The sequence below is a fragment of the Gossypium hirsutum genome, chromosome D06 (assembly GCF_007990345.1).
Source record: "Gossypium hirsutum isolate 1008001.06 chromosome D06, Gossypium_hirsutum_v2.1, whole genome shotgun sequence".
Taxonomy (NCBI): Eukaryota; Viridiplantae; Streptophyta; class Magnoliopsida; order Malvales; family Malvaceae; genus Gossypium; species Gossypium hirsutum.
In genome coordinates, this window is record NC_053442.1 from 2,227,365 (window position 1) to 2,248,295 (window position 20,931).

Sequence of the window (20,931 nt, forward strand, 5' to 3'; positions counted from 1 at the left end):
AATATTAAATATTAAAATAATACAAAAATCAGGTTTGAATATTAATATTAATTATTATAATTTAAATAATTTTATTATACATATATTATTAAATTAATTTATTTTAATGTTAAATAATTTAAATAATTTTATTATACATATATTATTAAATTAATTTATTTTAATGTTAAAATTGTTAATATTCAATTTTTTTATAATATTATAATGATCTTTACTCTACTTTAAATAACGAAGGTAAGTTAATTGTAGAATAAAATCCAACTTGTATGAAAATTTGTGTAATGTTTGATTACCTTTGATTAATTTAAGCTTAATCTTCCTTTTTTTTTTCTTTTTTTTAATAAATATTGTAATATTTGATTACATTGGGTTAAGGGTGTATTTGAGAAACATAAAATTCAAGTGTTAAAAATTAAGTACTAAATCTTTATCGCTAAATTTTATAAGTGTTGATTTATATTAGAAATTTGTTTGGTTAATTATGTTGTTTGATAAATGTAAATATTCATTTTAAAAGATTGTCTATTTTTTTTCAGTTTTAGTCTTATTAATATAATATTTTATATTATTCTACATAGTTTTACAGATGCTAATTTGAATATCTCATTTTTTTAAAAATAATTTATTTTAATTTTTAATAAAATAAAAATCAACTTACTATTTTCTACATTAAGTGATAAACAGCTACATACGTACTTATCTTATTAAACATTTTTATTATTATTTCAATATGGGAATTTGTGTTTAGGTAACTTATAATATTTTTTTAATGAAACCTATTAATTAAAGTTGTCGTTATAATCTATTAGCTGACATGAAAATTATTATTTTTCATTTGTAATTCAATTCCAAATAAAATATTTTATTTGTAGAATCATAAACAACGCTTTCAAAGGATTAACTCTGTTAACTGTAATTGTCATTTTTAAATGGTAAATGTTAACTCCGTTGAAATTTAAATTTATTTTATTATTTTTAATAATATAAGAAATATTTTAATTTAATTCAACTCTTATGTATACATATATCTTACTATTATAATAGGTAATTACCACCAAGATCTACCTAACTAAATAATCCTCTTTTTGTCAGCAATAATATTATTGACCATGACAAATATTCTGTTTGTATTTTAATTAGCTCTCACTAGACTAGTGGGGTTTTAATTTTGTCATTATTGTCATATCACCAACCATGTTTGAACTATATCTAGGCAGCTAGAATATATTAAACCGGTTAGATTAAGAATTAATACGAGTTGATTGAATAATTTAAAAAATCAATTAAATCGAAAATTAAATTAAATTTTTTAATTTTTACAAATTTTTAATAAGTTTTTAATCGAATTGACTGGACCAATGAATCAATGACCTGATTCAGCGACTTGTTTGGTTCTGAGAACAGTATTTATAACTCTTTTATTTTTAGTTTAGATTATTTTTTCTTTTTTCAATTAAACTTTTATACCTTTAAGAAATCTTTTCTTTGTTTGAAGATAACTAAAAATTAAAATTGAAATATTTCAAAATAATAAGATAAAATGCATGAAGAACGTCGTAAGATATAAGCTATTTTTGGCACTTGATTATAAGATAAGTTTAAATTAAGTTTCATCCTCTACCTTTACAAGTAATGTCAATATAAAAATATACAAAACATTAACCTTCATTGCCAATCATAGTCTCAATATGAAATTAGAGATATGAACATGATTGCAATTAGATCCTTCATTCTAAAAAAAAAAGGTTATGTATTAGTTAAATAGTTGGGATATTTAAGGGTCGGGTCATTGATTTAAGTCTAAAGGTTTATATGATATAATTTAAGAAAGTTTTGATAAAAAAGATTGCTTGAAATATGTGATTAAAGAAAAAAAATTGGATTTGTTTAAAATATGACTCATTTTCTAATTTTTTAATATGTTTTTTTATATATTTTGTAATACTGTTAGAGTTGTGTGACCCGAATCCTGTTTGATCCGGTCTGAAAAGTTTGAAGTGCAACTCACTTGTTAAAGAAATAAAATAGAGAGGCAAAATTGGGGATCTGTGAGGGCAAAGTTTGAGGCGCGGACCTTGTTGCACAAAGTGAATCCATATAAGACTATACTTATTTTATTAGACATTAATTTAAAAAAAAGTTTGTTTAACCTTTAAAAACTGTGTAGCCGCAAACCTCTTATATTATTATTTTTCAACATTATTAAATCTCTTCTCTTCTGCCCATAATTTTTCCCGATAAAGATTTTTCACGTAAAATTGGTGTGTTCTTATTTTTATTTCTTATTACTTTTCTATCATTCCTATTATCATTATTGACATATATTATAACAAATACTTAATATTATAATATAAATACTAAAAAATATATTAAGTCATTTATGTTTTAAAATAATAAAAAAATACTAAAGTACTAAATATTAAATCAAATTTAACATATATATATTTTAAATAATGTAGATTGTTTTGATTAATTATTTACAAATAAAGATAATTTAAGGTAATGTTTCAAGCTAAACTAAAACAAATATGTATGGTATTTTTGATATAATTAAAGTATCTTATTTTATAATTTATGAAAACTAATGCTTTGGAGATTAATAATTATCCCTATTAATGATATTATATTTAAAAAATTTTCCATTTGAATGAAATATACCGTATCATTGCATTTAATATTTATTGGTAATATTAATGGTGTTGACACCATATCGTGAACTCCTATAGTAAATCATAGTGCCTGCTTATTCTTTTTCTTGAAAAAAAATGATGGCACTTGATGGCCGAAATTATTTTCTAGAGATTGGGAAATAGATAGAAAAGAACATATTGAAAAAACAAAATTTTGGATAGCAAGTAGGGGGAGGCATAGTTTTTAAGAAGAGTCCATGAACCCACCAATGATAAACTAAAGGGCTAAACAAAGGTCCCACACCCCAACGACAATGGTGGCTGCTGCCCCAAAGCATTGTTTGTCTTGAAGGGTGGTTGTTGTTGCCTTGTTTCAGACCTGAGATAAAATGATGACCCTAAAAACCAATCTCGATGATTGGCAACTGAGATTTTATTGATTCAGAATATCAAAACAAAGAATCCCACTTTATTGGTAGAGAATAAGGGAACTGAGAGGATTTTGTTTTAAGTTTTAAGATATATAAATATACTGGGATTCTCGGGATGTTTTCTTATGAATTGGAACATTTTGCAGTTAGCTGATGCCAAACATACCATCTTTAAACTTACAATTCTTGTTTTGTTTGGTATCTGAATTTCACCAAGTGTCACGATTAAAAATTTCAGACTAAAACCAGATTACAATAAATTATTACTTTATTTATAATATTCCAACTTAAAACTTTATTTAGAAAACAATAATTTTCTTGTTTTTTGACTTAGGGTTTTTTTTATTTTACTTGGAATTTATAATTTCGCGATTAAATTTAAGGTCAAATCCCATTTTAAGGAACAAGTTGGTCTAGCGTTACTTTCTTTATTCATAAAACTCAAACTCAAAACTTTATTTAAAGAACATGGAATTTCTTGCTATTTGACCCAACATGGGTTTTGATTTTTTTTTTGTTATTTGAAGGTCATAAAACTCAATTTTAAGGAGCAACTCTTCATTCATAAAACTCAAGCTCAAGGCATTTCTTGAAGAACATTGAGTTTCTTGTTAATCGACTCAATGGGGATTTAAAGCCAATTATGTCTTAACTTTTGACTAGGATTGATTTGACTTTTTTGGTATAAGTCACATTCGTCAAAATTAAATCTAAAGTCATGTCAAGTCAAATTCCGTTTCGATGAGCAATTTTTCATTCATAATATTCAAACTCGAGACTTTCCTTAAAAAACATCAAATTTCTTGCTATTCAACCCAACAGGGTTTTCAAACTCGATTATGTCTCGTCTTTTGACTTAGGTTTGTTTTGATTTTTTCTTTTATCTGAAAGTTACATGGATTACAATTAAATCTAGAATCAAGTCATCTCAAACTAATTTCAAGAAACAATTCTTCGTTCATAATACACAAACTCGAGATCTTCTTTAAAGAATACCAAATTTCTTATTATTCGACCAAACAAAGTTTTAGACCCGACTTTTCCCTTAGGACTGTTTTGAATTTTTGGTTCCTATTGAAACCCAATTCCATCCTAGTTTAAGGTGGTTGGATATAGCACGCAACTAACCCAAGCGAAACTCACGCTTTGATTAAATCATTCTAAGCAAACACATAGAATAAAGAGAGAGAAAGTGGGAAAAGAAAAGAAAAAATGGAAAATTGAGAAAAGCAAAAGATAGAGTTGTCTTGTTTGATTCATATTGTCTTTTTCTTTTGCCCAAAAGATCTTTGTCTAGGGTTCGTTTTTCTAGTTTATCAACCAAATCAAAGATTACTTGTTGCATATGCAACATAGATTTGTAGTTGGAACTCCATTTTTTAATCTATTTCTTTATTTGTTTAGTGCAATTAAATATTTTTTAATCTATATTCAATCACAAATTCTTTTAGAGAAAATTACATTCTAAGCCCATTCCAACATGTAACTTTTATAAATTTACAATTTCATCCATATTAATTGAATTACTTAATTTGTTATGTAATTATTATTAATTAATACAATTTCATCGATACTTTTGAAGCTCATCATCTTTTTCCATATTTAAATCGAGCTTATTTTATTTCGACCAAGTCTTTTTGACTTTTTTTTTAATTCTCCCAAATATTTGATGGTACTTCAGGTTTGGATAAATAATTTGACCAATGGTCAAATTTAATATTTATAATATATTAAAAAAATAAAAACTAACAAAAAAATGAGATAATAAACTTTTAAACTAAATTGTAAAGTTTCCATATATATTAATTAACTAATTTAAATGCACTATTAAAAAATAAACCCTACTTAAGATAATACTAATAACAATACCATCTGTGCTATTAGTAATGTGTTTGGGAATGCTTAAGCTAGTGGTTTAACCAGTGACCAACATGATAATTGGATTGCTGGTTTTTCTAAAAATATTTGCCGTTGTTCTGTACTCAATGTCGAGCTTTGGGGTGCTCTTGAGAGGCTACAAGTAGCTTGGAATTTAGAGCTAAAAAGGGTGGTGCTTGAGATGGATAGTACTGCAGTTATTCATTTGATTCAAGCAATTTCAGTAGAACAGCATCACTCAGCTGTGTTATGAGGTATTAAAGGTCTATTCCAACTATCTTGGCTGGTTCGAGTTACATATGTATTTAGAGAGGGTAACTAGGTAACCAATGGTTTGGCATCAATGACGTCTTCAAGACCTCTGAGTAGATATATCTACATGTAACTACCGGACGAAGTTCTTCATTTTTTATACAATGATTGCTCTGAAATAGCTTGATCTCGCCTAGCCTAATTATGGTTTTTATCGTTCTTCTTGTAAAAAAAAAAACCATCCCTCTATAGTCTATTCCTCTTGCAGAATAGTCCCTCAACTCAATTAATTTTCATTTCCTTATTCTTATCTCACCCAACTCCTAAAGGCTAAAACTCGTTTCTTCTTTAAATTAGATTCTCAGGATCTTTGAATGTATGATTATTGGTAAAGTTTGATTTTAGGGTGTGATAGTGTTAAGAAAATTGTCATTGAGAATTTAACTTTAAACATGATTGCATTTGGCTTTTCTCTATCAAGAATGCTAATTAAGTGCTACTTCAGCTAATCATAACCAACAATTTAATGGGAGTTATTGCATATGAATTTTCATCTTAAAAGAAATTGCATAATTTGTTAAATACTAAAGAGCACCTTAAATATGAGTAGGGCTTGCGTTTATATATAGATGTAGCAGGATTTGATTGGAAAGTAAGAAGTTTCTTTTACATCGGATTTCAAATTAATTGGTTTATCCGGGAAAAAAAACTTTATTTTTTTTTAAGATTTATCTCATATATGATACTATATGATTTCACTCTGTAAGAACGTGAATCATTCTCTTGAAATTCATTCTTTTTATCATAAATGATCCATTAGTTCTAAAATGACTAGACCAATAAGGAAATCACAATTCATTGAATCAAGATATTTTAACTGTTTATGATTCTTAAGTTAAATCTTTGTGGTTAATTGAATTTGATCCGATTATATATATTTTTTAATTTATAATTAATTTAAAATTTTTTATGATGTAAAATAATTGTTTTATTTTTTAAAACAATAGAGTTGACTTAATAATACTATATAAATTTTTTTAACATTATATAAAAGTTATTGATTATTTTTTGTTTAATTTAAAAATTAGTATTTTTAAAATGTTTATGAATTTATTTTTAAAACTATTTCAAATAATGTTCAAAAGTCATAAAACAAAACATCTTTTGTCAAAATAAAGATTTTAAAAAAAACCTAAGAATTAATCAAAATTTGGCAAATCGAATTGAACTCAACCCTAAATACGAGAATAGTTATTAGTGATTTACTCGAATTAATCAAAATTTAATATTTGAATTATTGATTAAGCTTAATCTTAGTAAGTTATAAATTAAAAAAAATTGTTGAAAGGTTAATTTTAATCGATTAAAAGGAAAACCAATCAAATTATAATTAATTTATCCCTATAACTTTTAATTTGACAAACGATTAATAATATAAAATTCTAATTGATTCAATTAAGAAAAAATCAATTCAATTATTAATCGACTCAATACCTTAAACCTATAAAATGTGTGTGTTTTTGTCATTACATCAAATCACAATAGTTGCAACTTTAAAATGCTTTTTTTTTTTTACTTTATCAATGAGAAAAAAAAACAGAAGAATATGAAATAAAATATTTATTAAACTGTTATGTATTTATGATCATCAACTCGAAATCTAGATAACATTCGAATTGTTTACCTGTGAGCCGGTTGGGTGCTACCAATTGGGTGCATGCAGGTCTTATAGGGGGGTCTATCAAGAGAGCTCACAAGGGAAATTCTCATATACCAAGGATTTCGCATGTGGGGCTATGAAGTTTAGCAAGGCAGACCAGAGTAGTACATATATCCAGCATATGTATAAATATTCGACTGTCCCTTTTAATGAAATACGACGAAAAAAACTCAACATAAATAATATTTTATTGATTTTCATCCCCATTTTCGGACAAAGAGAACAATGAAAAATATTTAAATTTAGGTTGCATTTTAGAATATATATGGCAAATTGGATATTTTTCAAATATGTTGTGTGGTGTGTAGGTATACATTGGCCAAATTGCGTGGTATGTTTGAAATAATAAATAAATGTGAAAGAGAAATGCAATGAATTTATATATCAATCAAAATCTATGGAGGTAGAGGACAGGTCCCCACTATCCAAATACCTACAACAAATTTGATGTACCATATTCTTTATTCAAATGTTCATTTATTACAGTCAAAAACACATTTTTTTAATAAAAGTGATCAATAAAATTTAAATATTTAAGTGAAAAAAGTGTTAAATTTTTAAAATAAAAATATTGTTTGTTTAAAAAGTTTTTTATTAATAAAATTTAAAATTTATATATTTTTTATCGTTTAAATAAAATTTAAAATTGTTGATACAAATGTTTAATAAGTAGATAAACAAGAGGAAAATGTGGTGGTAGTAAAGAGGCCCGGTAGTTGGACTCTGGCTCTCTTTCTATTTAGGTGAATCGACCTCTTTATCACAGCTACCTTCTCCTCCTACTTTTTCCTTTGTTGAATACATATATAAACAAAAATCAATCCGATTCAAATTACGAAGATCACATTTTAAAACGACTCTGGCTTCGATGTAACAAATAATTCAACTCATAAATAAGTAAAACCTTAGCATCGACCCATTGGTCAAAGGGCAAACATTCACCCATCCCTAAAATGCGAGATCAATATGTAGTAGTGTAATATGTTTGTGTGTACGAATACAAAAACTCATAAATAAGTATGATATCGGTTTTTTTAGGTTGAAAACGAAAACATTTAAATTAATAAAAAGATTAAGAAATAATTCTACACAAAAGGTTTTCATAGACAACGACCATAAAAAAAAGGTAATACAATAACACGAGGCACATCACAAAAACATAAAAATCATACTAAAAAAAAATCAAACTTCAAGTAAGTTGGAGATTGAAAATGGCTCCCCATCTGAGTAAAGACGACCCTTCTAAAATATATACTTTATCATATATTAAAAATTAAATTGATCAAAACTCAGAAATTATCAAAATTCATAATAAGTAATGATCATATTCAAAAAATTCCGACATTAAACTGAAATGACTCAAACTTAAAAGAATAAAAACTTACATTAACCCGAACATAAAATTAACCCAAACTTAAAATAACCGAATTTCAAAATTAATCTTAAAACCAATAATATTAGATCGATCTACTTATAAGCCATTGCAAGATGATTAACATTATTAATCCCACTTTATTTTAATAATTGTTTGACCACAGTTGACCGTTACTAAACACCGGCACTATTCCCCACGCAATTTTTTCCTTCACACATCAACAGATTCTCTCCGTTTCATTTTCCGTCACGAGATTAACCTTTATTATTTATTTATTTAATTTGTCAGTCCCCAAAACAAAAAAAACGACAAAAATAAATAAAATATAAAATCTGTAAATTTAAAAAAAAAAAAAAAAAAAGAGACACCACGAAACCTCTCTGTAAACCCTAATCACAGTCTGTTTTGCTTGTCTCGCGGGAATAACCTGCGAATTCAGTTAATCGCTTATTTAATTAATTATTGGTTAAATTCTGATTATAGTCCCTATATTATGCTCAAATTTGAGGTTTATCTTTTATATTTTATTTTAACATAATTATGTCAACTATTTTTATAATGCCCGTCCAAATAAATAATGCTTATTATTATTATTATTATTACCATTTTGTAACATGATGTGGATTTTTTAAAAGCATTACTTTAAAAATTCACATCTATATTTTAATGATCAATACCGGTAAGCTTAAACTTGATTAAATATTTATTTTTAAATTCGAACTCGGCTCAAGATACAATCAAGCTATTTGAGCTTCAACTTCATTAAACTTGTTTATCAATTTTTATACTCAAGCTCAAACACGAGCTCGATTAAGCTTGTAGGTATTTAAGCTCGAGCTCGGCTTGATAATTAAGTTTAGAATTAATAATACATGTTAAGGGAAATGATATAATTAAATAATATAAAATTATTTAGAATGTATATTAAAATTAAAAAAAAGCTCAATAAGGCTCGTGAGCCGTTCAAGTCTAATATTAAGCTCAAATCAACTCGAGCTCAAATTCGACTTGATAATTATCGAATCGAGTTTAAATTTTTTGAGTCGAGCTCGAGTAGCTTAGGAACACTAATGTCTTGTTTACATCCCAAAGACGAAGTAATGACATTACAAAAGCAAAGAATCCAATTACATCGAATTAAAATAAAAGGACTAAATATTAATTTATTTATAATGGAGGGATTAAAATAAGAATTTAACCTAATTAATTAATTAATTAATTTCCCTATTTTAGTACATTTCCTTCTTATTAACGCCATTCTCTCTTTTCCTTTTTATATATTTTTTTCTTCTTCAGTATCTTAAGCTGCTTTTGTTCTCACTTCTCACAGTGAAAGACCATTGTTTGTTTCTTCTTTTTTACTCTTTTAAGAGCGTTTCATTTCGCGCTTTTAAGGTCTCAAAGAAGAGGGAAAGCTTAACGATAAGCTCTGTCATCTTTTTTCGGAGTTGTTTCAGTGGCGAAATCGTTAAAAATGGAGAGAAAACAGGGTTTTTTTTCAGTAGTAAGAGGGTTATCTCCGAGCCGTTCCCGGTCCAAAAGTCCGGCGAGAAGTGCTTCACCAATGTCGGGTTTACTAAGACGTCGGAGGAACAACGGTAGTCACCACGTTTCACAGCCGGACCCTTTGATTTTCAGGTCTGGGAGCTTAAGACCAGCTGAAGCTTTGTCTCCGTTGAAAGAAGGTCCCGATCCCGACGGAACTGACGCCGGAGATTCAAGGATGGAAGGAAGATGGGCTCAGTGGATGAAGGGTCAACTAGCACGCGCTCCTTCCGTTTCAACTTCGACTTGTAAACGGTCCGATCTGAGATTGTTGCTTGGTGTCTTGGGTGCGCCGTTGGCACCGGTGCACGTTAGCGCTTTAGACCCTTTTCCTCTACTCAGTATTAAAGATACCCCAATTGTTAGTCACCCCTTTTCTTCTCTCTCTTTCTTTTTTTTGTTCCTTAATGCATTTCATTGATTGGTTTAAAAAAGCTTTAATTTTTAGTATCAACAAGTTCATGATTTTAGTGAAAAGTATAAGCTTTGCATGTTCATAGTTAAAGGTTAAATTTTGATTGGATTTAATCTATGTTTGATGTTGGTTTTTTTATTATTATGTTTAGGGATTTGTTTAGTACTTATTGTGCTTGTAACATGTTTAAAAAAATTGCAGGAAACTTCATCAGCTCAATACATATTACAACAATATACAGCTGCATCAGGTGGACAAAAGCTTCAAAATTCGATTCACAATGCTTATGCTATGGGAAGGGTGAGAATGATAGCTTCCGAGTTCGAGACGGCTAACAAGGTTACGAAGAATCGGAATTCTTCCAAGGCAGCCGAGTCCGGTGGGTTTGTGTTATGGCAAATGAATCCAGATATGTGGTATGTTGAGCTTGCGCTTGGCGGTAGTAAGGTTCATGCTGGTTGTAATGGGAAGCTTGTGTGGAGGCACACTCCTTGGCTCGGTGCACATGCAGCTAAAGGACCGGTTAGACCCCTTCGTCGTGCACTTCAGGTAAAGTAGTCTCGGCTCTTGCCCCATGTTGCGAAATTGTTTAGCTTGGAATCTGAAAATCTGTTATTGTTGGCTGTTGCAGGGGCTTGATCCAAGAACAACGGCGAGCATGTTTACTAATGCGAGATGCATTGGGGAAAAGAAGATAAACGGGGAGGATTGCTTTATCCTCAAGCTTTGTGCTGATCCAGCAACATTGAAGGCCAGGAGTGAAGGACCTGCCGAGATCATAAGACATGTTTTATTTGGTTACTTTAGCCAGAAGACAGGGCTTCTAGTGCACATGGAAGATTCACATTTGACTAGAATTCAGAACAATGGCGGTGATGCCGTGTACTGGGAAACAACAATCAATTCGTTCCTCGAGGATTATAGACCTGTTGAGGGAATAATGATCGCACACTCAGGTCGTTCTTTGGTGACCCTTTTTCGGTTTGGAGATACTGCAATGAGTCACACTAGAACCAGGATGGAAGAAGCATGGGCAATCGAAGAAGTGGCGTTCAACGTTCCAGGTCTGTCAATGGATTGTTTCATACCCCCGGCTGAAATCCGATTGGCTTCAATCAGTGAAGCCTGTGAATTCTCTCAAGGTCCAAGGGTGAAAACTATGTAAGCTCACGATCGAGGCAGTAATGTCTCCGGAATATAAAGTAATTACACCAACTGAACTAGATGTAATAGTTTTTTTTTACTTGACTAACTAAATTAGAAGGTAAAATCAGAATTGTAGTTTGTCAGAGAATTTTGTATTTGCATCGCTGTCTCTTTGAATTTGTAAATACAGAACAATGTAGCCCTTTTTTTTTATTGTATTCCAATGGCATAAAATTGTCTCTTATCTTTTGAATGTCTTGTTCTATGCCACACATAAATAGACAACAAAAAATGTTGCAAGTTGTCTTAAAAGTGAAACTTCTTATGCTTGCTTTTATTAGTTTTGAATTATCCAATTCCATCAATTTGGAATCTTTATTGCCAATAAGGTTAAATTTGAGAAAGAAGTTCAAGCATGGCTGGCCTTGGCTTGCATTTTGCTTCTAATGGTTGAGCTTTGGGCATGGTAACCCCTGTTCCAGCCCTCATATCGACCATTTTGTCCCCAATCCTCGACAATTCAAAGCATTGAATCAATGATCCTAATGTCAACCCAACTATTCTCAGTCCCAAGCCTTCTCCGGGACAGCCTCTTCTTCCGGCCCCGAACGGCAACGATTTGAACCCATCTCTTGCACCTCCTACCCCATCAAACCTCTCTGGTTCGAATCTTGTAGGGTCTTCCCAAACTTTGGGGTCATTCTGTATAGCCCATATATTGACCAATAACATCGTGCCACTTGGAATTCGGAAACCATCCACCATGCATTCCTCTGATGATTCATGAGGTACTAGCATTGGAACCGGTGGGTACATTCTCAAAGTCTCGTAGATGATGCTACAGAAGTAAGGAAGTCGAACCAGGTCAGATTCCTCGATTAACCGCTCGTCTCCCACCGTGTTCAAGATTTCGTCTCGAGCCTTTGTAAGCACTTCAGGGTGGTTAAGCAAAAGGGAAAGTCCCCATTCCATAGAACTAATTGAAGTTTCAGTCCCTGCCATCAATAGAATCTATCATAAAAAAACATTAGACCAATTTCATCAGTGTATTACCAATGAATTCAAACAAGAATATAACATAAAAATCTTACAATCATCAAGCCTTTAATGATCTCATCAGTGTAATAATCAGATTCAGATTCTTGTAATGATAACAAAATCTCAATCATGGTCTTCTTGTTCCCCTCACCATTAGGATCACTCTTCATTTTTCTCCTATATTGCTCTATGAGATCTTGCATAAACTTATCCCTCTTTGCACCACACTCCATCAACCTCTTTTCCAATTTCTTGGACTTAAGCCATGGTATAAAGTCACCGAAATTCGTTACCGAACTCAACTCGAGTGCCTCAATTTGTATCTCTCGAAACCGTTCAGCTTCCTCCATGTTTTCGACATCTTCACAACCATAGTACCTTTTCCCTGCAATCAACCCCATCATCACATTGTATGTTAACTCAAAAAACGCTCTCTTGAACTCAACCGGTTCATCTTGACGACATAACAACTTCCTCATCAACGATTTCACCTCATCCATCCGTATGCACGACAACAACTGCAGCCGGCTCGATGACAAGAGCTCGATCGAGGCAATCCGTCTAAGGTTTCGCCAAAGATCACCATAAGGTGCCCAAGAGAGTCCAGTGTAGTTGTAAGCCAAGTGTTTCGCAATGAGCAAGCGAGGACGGTTGGCGAAAATGGCATCGTTCTTAGTGAAACATTCTTCCGCAGCAGAAGGGGATGACACAACGAGGACCCTACGTGACCCGAACTCGAAAAGGGTACAGGACCATACCGGTTCGCGATGTCGAATAGAGTTCTGTGGAGAGGTTTCTTAAGGAGGTGAAGGTGTCCAATGATGGGAAGACATGGAAATGGAGTTGGAGGAAGGTTATGGATTTTGTTATGGAAATGCTTAGTGAAAACATAAAGGATTAGGAATATTGGTAGGTAAAGATACAAGGCAGCCATTGATGTTCATATCAAAGCTTCAAAAGTGTTATATGCTCTACTTTTAACGAGGCAAGGTTTTTTATATTTATTATCTAATCTTATATTTAGTTAAAATTGAATAAAATAAATGAGCATAAACGCCATAAATAACAAATTTGGTAAAATAGCTTCTCCAGTCCTTTTTAATATCAAAATTGAGTAAATTAGTCCCTTTTAAAAAGATCAGAACAATTTAATCCTTGTCAATTTCTAAAGTGTGCAACTAAGGAAAATTAATCAGACATTAATGGTTTCCATCAATTGTACATTATTTTGATTGGTATAATAACAAATTTAGTCCTCAAATATACACATTCTGCCAATTTGGTCCTAATTTCACAAATTTATCCTGCAATATTTGTGTAAATGTTGAGGTGGAATTTGTTGGATTTCTTATAATTGAGGCCAAAATGACAAAATATATAAACATTGAAAACTAAATTTGTTATTATACCAATCAAAATTATGTACAATTAATGGAAGACATTCACGCCATAATTAAAGCCCTTAGTTGCTCACTTCGAAATTTTGCAAGGATTAAATTGCGCCAATTTTTTTGAGAGAGATTAATTTGCTCAATTTCGAAATTGAAAGGAATTGGAGAGGTCTTTTTACCAACAAATTTAGCTATCAAAATTTACACATTTTGTCAATTTGATCTTGATTTAACAAATTTAGCAATCAATATTTACACAAAATACATAAACATCAAGGGCTAAATTTATTGTTCTACTAATCAAAATTATGTACAATTAATAGAAAACCTTAATACTATAATTAATTGTCCTTAGCTTACTTTCAAAATTGATAGGTATTCAAGTGCTCTAACTTTTTAAGAAAAACTAATTTACTCAATATTGAATTTAAGAGGGACTGGTAATGTAATTTACTCAATAAATCATGGTTTTCAACTTTAAAAAAAGATTATTAAAATATTAAAAAGATAATGCATAGTAGCATAAATGATGTTCATGTCACATGGATAAAGGTTGGAACTTGTAAAAATTTTAACTTTTACAAGTTGTAGGTTTTAGCTTTTCAATTGTTTGTGGAATTCCACCATCATTACCTGACCCACAAATAAAAAAAAATCTAAATTGGGCAGGCAAGTGGCCTGTCTTAATATTATGGTGTTTATAATTATCAGATTTTTTGTCAGATACATTGTTTTGAAATGGGTATCTTTGATTTTTTTAATAATAATAATTTAGTTTAATTACATGATGCTTTTTGGATGCTGCCAAATCAATCATATGTGCCATGAAAATTAAATGTAAGCAAGTTAACAAAGGGCCTTGGCATGGCAAAGGTTGAGCCTTTGGGCATACATCACTTTATTTCATGACCCAAAAGGTATTAATTTGAACACAAACCTTCAAACCTATTGTGCTTATAATTAATGGGTTCCTCCCTATTGTTAGGATCATTAGGTTATGAATGGTCTGTGTGGTAATGTGCGAAATTAGAGATGACATTAGAGCGAGATAGGAATAAATGTTATTAATCCGTCATCATTTGATAGTTGGTATTGTTTGCCTCACTATCTGTTTCCTTTTAGCATAAATGTGCAATTTTGAAAAATTTTAAAAGGTAAAATGATGTTTTTATATATCATGGCAGGACAGAATGGGACAAGCAATTATAATATCGTTATTTAACTAAAATAAAAAATTCATTCTACATTGTTCGCATCCGCTTTTCTAAAGAAAAATCTTTTTTATTTGGAGCGGATCAGTTCAAAATCTATTAAGTGGTTTATACGAATGTAGGCTATCCAATCCTTATTGCTAGCTTTTAGAGTGTGGTTCTCCAAACTTCATATCAAGTTATCAATTTATATTAAAAAGGATCATCATGTTTGTCTTGGATTTTCTAATAGTGATTGAGTAGGGTCTTTAGATGATATTAAGAGTACCTTTGAGTATTGCTTCATTATTGGCTCAAGGATTTTCTGTTGGTGTTCCAAAAAAACAGAAGATCATGGCATAATCGAATATGGAAGCTGAATTAATAGCTGCAATAGCAGCTATTAATGCAAGCCTTGTGATTGAGAAAATATATGCTTGATTTGCATACAAAGCATGGTAGAAGCATTGAAGTGTTCGTGGACAATGAAGCAATATATATATAACATAATTCAGTTTTTCATGGAAAGTAACATAATTCAGTTTTTCATGGAAAGCCCAACCATTTCAACATTAAACTATTTTTCTTAAGGGAGGTGTGAAAAAGTGGTGATGTTATTATGTCAAATTGCTAACATTTTCATCAAGTCACTTCTTGTTAATAGGTTTAAGTTTTTGAAAAGGTGGTGATGCATCACTTTCTATTTTCAATTTAATTTAATATCTTTCTTGCTTCTATCATATTGAACTTGTTCATAAACAACCCTATCAAACAACAACAATATGCTACTTTGGTGTTAGAATTGTGTGATCAACCCTATCAAACAATAATAATATGCTACTTGGTGTTAGAATTGTGTGATCTGAATTTCGATATTAAAAGTTTAAGGTGCAACTCACTTGTTAAAGAAATAAAATACAGAGATAAAATTGGGGATCTGTGACAGTGAAAGACTGAGGGTCGCACAAGTTGAATCCATATAGGGCTATACTTCTTTTATTAGACGTTGATTATAAAATGGTTGTTTAACCCTTAAAACATGTGTAGAAGAAAACCTTTTGTATTTGTTGTTTTTCTCCTTCTCTATCCGTGATTTTTCCCAATAAAAATTTTCCACGTAAAACCTGTGTGTTCTTATTTTTCCTTTTTATTGCTTTGCGATCATTTCTACTGCTATTATCGATGTATAGTATAACACTTGGCATGCTAGTTTTTATAATGAAAGAGCTTTATTGGCTAATGGTGATGATTTTGGTGAGAAATTAATGGGTTTATAGTGAGAAAATTGCGCAGTAGAAGTTAACCACATAGTAGTACTTTTATTAAGCTTTGAGTTTAATCTTTGGATTTATTTCTAGTCTACCCATTAGAACTAAAACAATTTTTCTTGAAGTAATTTAAATTTAACTCAAAATTTTATTTCATACTTATCATGCTGCCATATCAGGAAAATGGTTGATTTTAACTTGACTACTGTCAGCTTTGTTGTCCATATCGGGCCTATTTTGACAAAAATAAAACTCGAACATTGAGATTATGAAAAGAAAACATTAAAAGCAACATTGTAAAAACATGCAACCATTAAAAGGCAAATTTTATCATTATACTTAGTGAGAGGTTTTAGAGGAAGTGTTGTAAATAAGTGAAGGAGATGAATCAAGAGAAGGTGGAGAAAAAAATTAGAGTAGACCCTGTAACACCGAGCATAGCAGTAGATGGTAGTTTGTAAGGTGGAGGAAGGTTGTATGTGGTTGACGAAAAGGCTAGACAAGGATATAAGTTGAGCTTAGAGAGAATTTTGGGAATCCAAATGTCAAGAGTATCAAAAGTCATTTCTCCAATTATAAAAGACTCATATTTAGTGTCTTGTTATACCCCCTACTTGGGTTGGACACATGACACTTCCAGAAGACACTAGGTGGATGCCTGAAGACAGTTACCTATCTCCCATCCTCTAGGTCGTTCTTAGTTGCCTCCCAATCTAGCCACCCGTCGTGAGACCACCTGCTAACACTAGAGTTGTCCCCTTATATAAGGGTACTAGCTACTATGGTTAAGCCACTTGCTTTTTTGTTGGTGTGTGAGGATAAAAATAAATTTATGAAAAATTAACGAATACATCAAAGCCACTTGATTTAAGGTAGGTACTATTTGCCCCCACCTATATTTTGGTGTGCAAAGAGTTATTAGTAAATGAACTTCGATGATACAATGAAGTCTAGTTATTGTCTACGTTTTGCACTAGTGAAAACAATCCATTTAGCATTTTACGGGGCATAACAAGAATATTAATTTTTATAAAGAATTTCTATAGTAATTATTTATTAAACAATCTAAGAATAATAGAAGATAAACGAGAATCAAAAGAATGTGCCAAGCAAATGAAATTTGACTCTTATTTATAAGAGTTCTCATATCTCTTCATAAAGATATAACTATGCACGTGGATAGTCACATTTTTAGTAATAAACACAATTATTCAATAGATATTTACTTGAATAATTATGAATTTTTGTTAATAATTAGGTAACATAACTTTTACTAACAAGAGATGTAACTTATCATTATGAATAGTGATAACTTTTAGTTAATAACAAAGTGATATAACTTTTGACTACTTATATTTTTTCATTTGTAACTATTGAAACACTATATATATTTTAAAAATGTTCCAACATTTTCAATGTGAACACTCTCTTTAAGGACCACCAGGGATCACTTAAGCATAACAACCTTATGTTCTCTCAAAAGAAACATAGAATGAGTCCGATCACGTACGTGTCTCATACACGCCATGATGGTAACTTTTTGGTAACCACTTACCACATCACCACTAGAAAATTATATCTTCCAGGAAAAAGGATCTTCTTCCATCAGCATCCTTAATCGTACTTAGCTTTCCATCCTTCACACCAGCCTGCCCTTTCCTCCTATCGTTTTCCAGCTTTCCGTTTGTTTATGTAAATTTGCTTCCTTTACACCACCCTCTTCTCCTTGTCTACTTGTTGAAATTTGTATAACAAAATCAAAAGTGAAATGCAATACAGCCTTTTACTCTATATATCATACTTTGCAATAGCATCCACACTCACCCCATGAAAACGACGACATACAGTTCAAAGCTGGAGAGACAAAGAGCAGCCAGGTTGGCTTTTTTTCCTCTCCTCTTGCCTCATTTTGTTTTGTTCTTTCATTTCATTAACATTTTTTCATCATTGTGCTCAAGTGGTCCTCCCCACTTCTTCCTTACTATATACATTCATACATACATATATATATAAAAGATCCCCTGGAACCACCACTGGCATCCCACTTAAAATATTTCATCATATGATCTTCTCTTTTAAATTATAAGATTCATGATTTCATGTCATCATCATCATCATATATGCAACTCTAACATAATAGAAAAACCAAAAACATTAATTTGTGCATGCATGATACTTGTCTGAATCAAAAGACTAATCCATTTTCAGTGTCTGAATCAAATACATCATTGCTTTCATGCAACATGAAGTACTGACGATATATATAAGTCTTTGGTTTATTACATTGATCGAGCCATAACATTAAAAGCTGTTTTGTTTCTCCTTCTTGCTCTTTCCATCTCTCTCCAATTTTTTCCCTTTACAATCAAAGGTTCTTCAATTATGGTGGACAGACCTGAAAACAAAAAAAAGGGGTCACAAGCAAAAAAAGTCATAAAACATTACATTCACTTTAGCAGCATGCCATGTTGCAGAATATTTATATATGTACGTACTGTATGTATATATATATAACTTTGTACTATATATCAAGTAAATGCTCACCAGATGCTATACTTTTCTTCTCCATCATCATCATCATCATTTGCCTCATCATTTCATCACATTCTAGCTGATGATCATCTTCATTGCTACTTATCTCATAATCATCGTCTGATCTGGTGAACTTGGACTGCGCATTGACAAACAACCACGTGGCTTCCATCTGTTTGCTGATCATACGAGCTGCATAGTATGGGATCTTCACACGCTTGTTGGTGGTGGTTGTGGTTACTGAGTTGATGAACATTATACAATCCATTAAGCTCTCTTTAGCTAACCCTTTCATATCATAAGCTTGTGATCTTCTCCATAAGCTTTTACCATGAGAATTAGTAGGGTTAGAGAGACAAAGAGCTCGAGTTGAGTCTCTAATGGCAGCATCAGGGTCTCTAAGTAGTAAATAACATTGAGCTCTATTGCTATAAAGTACCGTTCTTTCTTTACGAAGCTTCGAAGGACATGTATCCAAGGCTTCATTATACATCTTTATGGCTTCCTCTACATCGCCTAACCAAAACACATGGTTAGCTTGTTGTTTTATAAGGTTCACTAACACCCTTTTTTCTTCTATTTTTTCAACTGACATGGTTTTTTCTCTCTTTCTTCTTTCTACTTTCAACTCCCATGTTTGTTGCAGAGCTTTTAAGACATGGCTATTCTTGATTCTAAATTTGCTTTGTTTATAATCCAAAAGAAGGGTTTTTGTAATGTTTTCACCCAAGTTTGATCTATCACCAAGGCTTTTGAGTTCAACTAAATCGATGAGAAACATGGTGACAATCTCAATAACCTTGTACCTTGTATCTATGTCTTTGAGAAGCAATAACAGACAATCAATCCCCATGTATTGCCAATCATCTGATGATCTAGAAAGATGACAAAGATTCTCCAACACTTGTTTTGATTCAGAGATGTTTTGTCTTCCATATTTGCTGTAACACAAGATTCTAATCAATCCCACACCAGCTGGTGATGAATGGTTCACTAATCCACCCCACATCCCACATAAATCAACCAAGAACCCTTGGTTACAAATAAGGTTCAATGATCTTTCTTTACAAGCAAAACAGTTGAGTAGGTACAAAGACCAACACTGTAACTGGCTAGCCCATTCTTCAGCTTTTCGGTTCTCCATTTCCAAACCACCAACTCCTCTTGCAAGCAAATCACAATGATATTTTGATCTTTTGTTATCATCTTTAACACCAACGAACTTAGTATACACTTGATCAAGACAAGTTGAAGCTAAGTTCATTGTGAGTCTCACCAGTTCTTCTTCATAAGCAGCTACAGCTTCAAATGTTCTTTCATAGCTTGCAAGGTGACCAAGAGCTCGAACAGCTACTCTTTGTTCAACCCAACTTATCTTCCCTCTTAAAAGCTCCATTAATGGAGGTATAACACCAGCAAGTACAGCTTTCTCTGCAAACTCAACCTTGTTCATAGTATAAGAACCAATAACATGAGCTGCATAATAAGGGATGTAAATGTTTTGATCCCTTAATAACCAGCTTCTATCATTGGTTCCTTTCTCGAGTAAACTCACCATGCAATCAAAGATACCAAGGGATATAAACTCAGGATCATCTGGTTGTGCCATTGCTATGTTCCACAAACCACTTAACACCAAAACATGTTGTTGGTCATCTCTATTGATAACTGACATTTCCTTGAAACAAGTTGCTAAACCAGACCTTCTTGAAGATGTGTCTGGTTCTTTCATGATACAAAAGAAACAACATGGATTGTTACACATTTGGTCCATAACCATGCCGTTTATGGTTTTAGGAGGAGTGGTGTTAAAAATTGAGGTCATCTTCCCTTTTTTGTTGAGGGAATCCATTGGTTTTAAGAACAAGGATTTGAAACAGGGTTAGGGTTTTGTTTTCTGGTACTATATAAATATACAAGGTGGATAAGTAGTGTAATGACACCTAGCGGCGCATGGATGATGGAATCATATTTGCTATATTTGAAACAAAGCAACATGTGTGCTGTTTGCCTCTTTTTCTCGAGAAAAAAAAAAGGGGTAGTAAAAAAATTTTCACAGGTTTACGGAGAGGTGATTCCAGTGAATGAACTACAAAATCTGACATATATTGTACTTGTTG

The 20,931-nt window shown here is 31.4% G+C and overlaps 2 protein-coding genes and 1 pseudogene across 2 annotated transcripts; 1 reads left to right on the forward strand and 2 right to left on the reverse strand.

Moving 5' to 3' along the window:
• Nucleotides 1-9,542: 9,542 nt before the first annotated feature.
• LOC107943028 (uncharacterized) lies at nt 9,543-11,636 on the forward strand. The gene is made up of 3 exons (XM_016876755.2): nt 9,543-10,192; nt 10,448-10,795; nt 10,878-11,636. Exons 1-3 carry the CDS (start codon nt 9,761-9,763, stop codon nt 11,409-11,411), a joined length of 1,314 nt encoding a protein of 437 aa, XP_016732244.1. The 5' UTR covers nt 9,543-9,760; the 3' UTR covers nt 11,412-11,636.
• A 62-nt stretch (nt 11,637-11,698) lies between these two features.
• On the reverse strand, nt 11,699-13,412 carry LOC107943027 (cytochrome P450 81Q32-like; annotated as a pseudogene).
• Nucleotides 13,413-18,489: 5,077 nt separating this feature from the next.
• LOC107943023 (uncharacterized) lies at nt 18,490-20,931 on the reverse strand. The gene is made up of 2 exons (XM_016876752.2): nt 18,824-20,931; nt 18,490-18,674 (listed from the first exon to the last, which is right to left on the reverse strand). The coding sequence occupies exons 1-2, from the start codon at nt 20,661-20,663 to the stop codon at nt 18,559-18,561; spliced, it is 1,956 nt and encodes a 651-aa protein (XP_016732241.1). The 5' UTR covers nt 20,664-20,931; the 3' UTR covers nt 18,490-18,558.

Bases quoted from the DNA above. Each gene is read 5' to 3' on its own strand.
- LOC107943028 (XM_016876755.2), top strand. From the start codon at position 9,761: ATGGAGAGAAAACAGGGTTTTTTTTCAGTAGTAAGAGGGTTATCTCCG. The intron at 10,193-10,447 runs GTTAGTCACCCC...AAAAAATTGCAG, and splicing joins GTATTAAAGATACCCCAATT to GAAACTTCATCAGCTCAATA. The intron at 10,796-10,877 runs GTAAAGTAGTCT...TGGCTGTTGCAG, and splicing joins CCCTTCGTCGTGCACTTCAG to GGGCTTGATCCAAGAACAAC.
- LOC107943023 (XM_016876752.2), bottom strand. From the start codon at position 20,663: ATGGATTCCCTCAACAAAAAAGGGAAGATGACCTCAATTTTTAACACC. The intron at 18,675-18,823 runs GTGAGCATTTAC...TTTTGTTTTCAG, and splicing joins GAAGAAAAGTATAGCATCTG to GTCTGTCCACCATAATTGAA.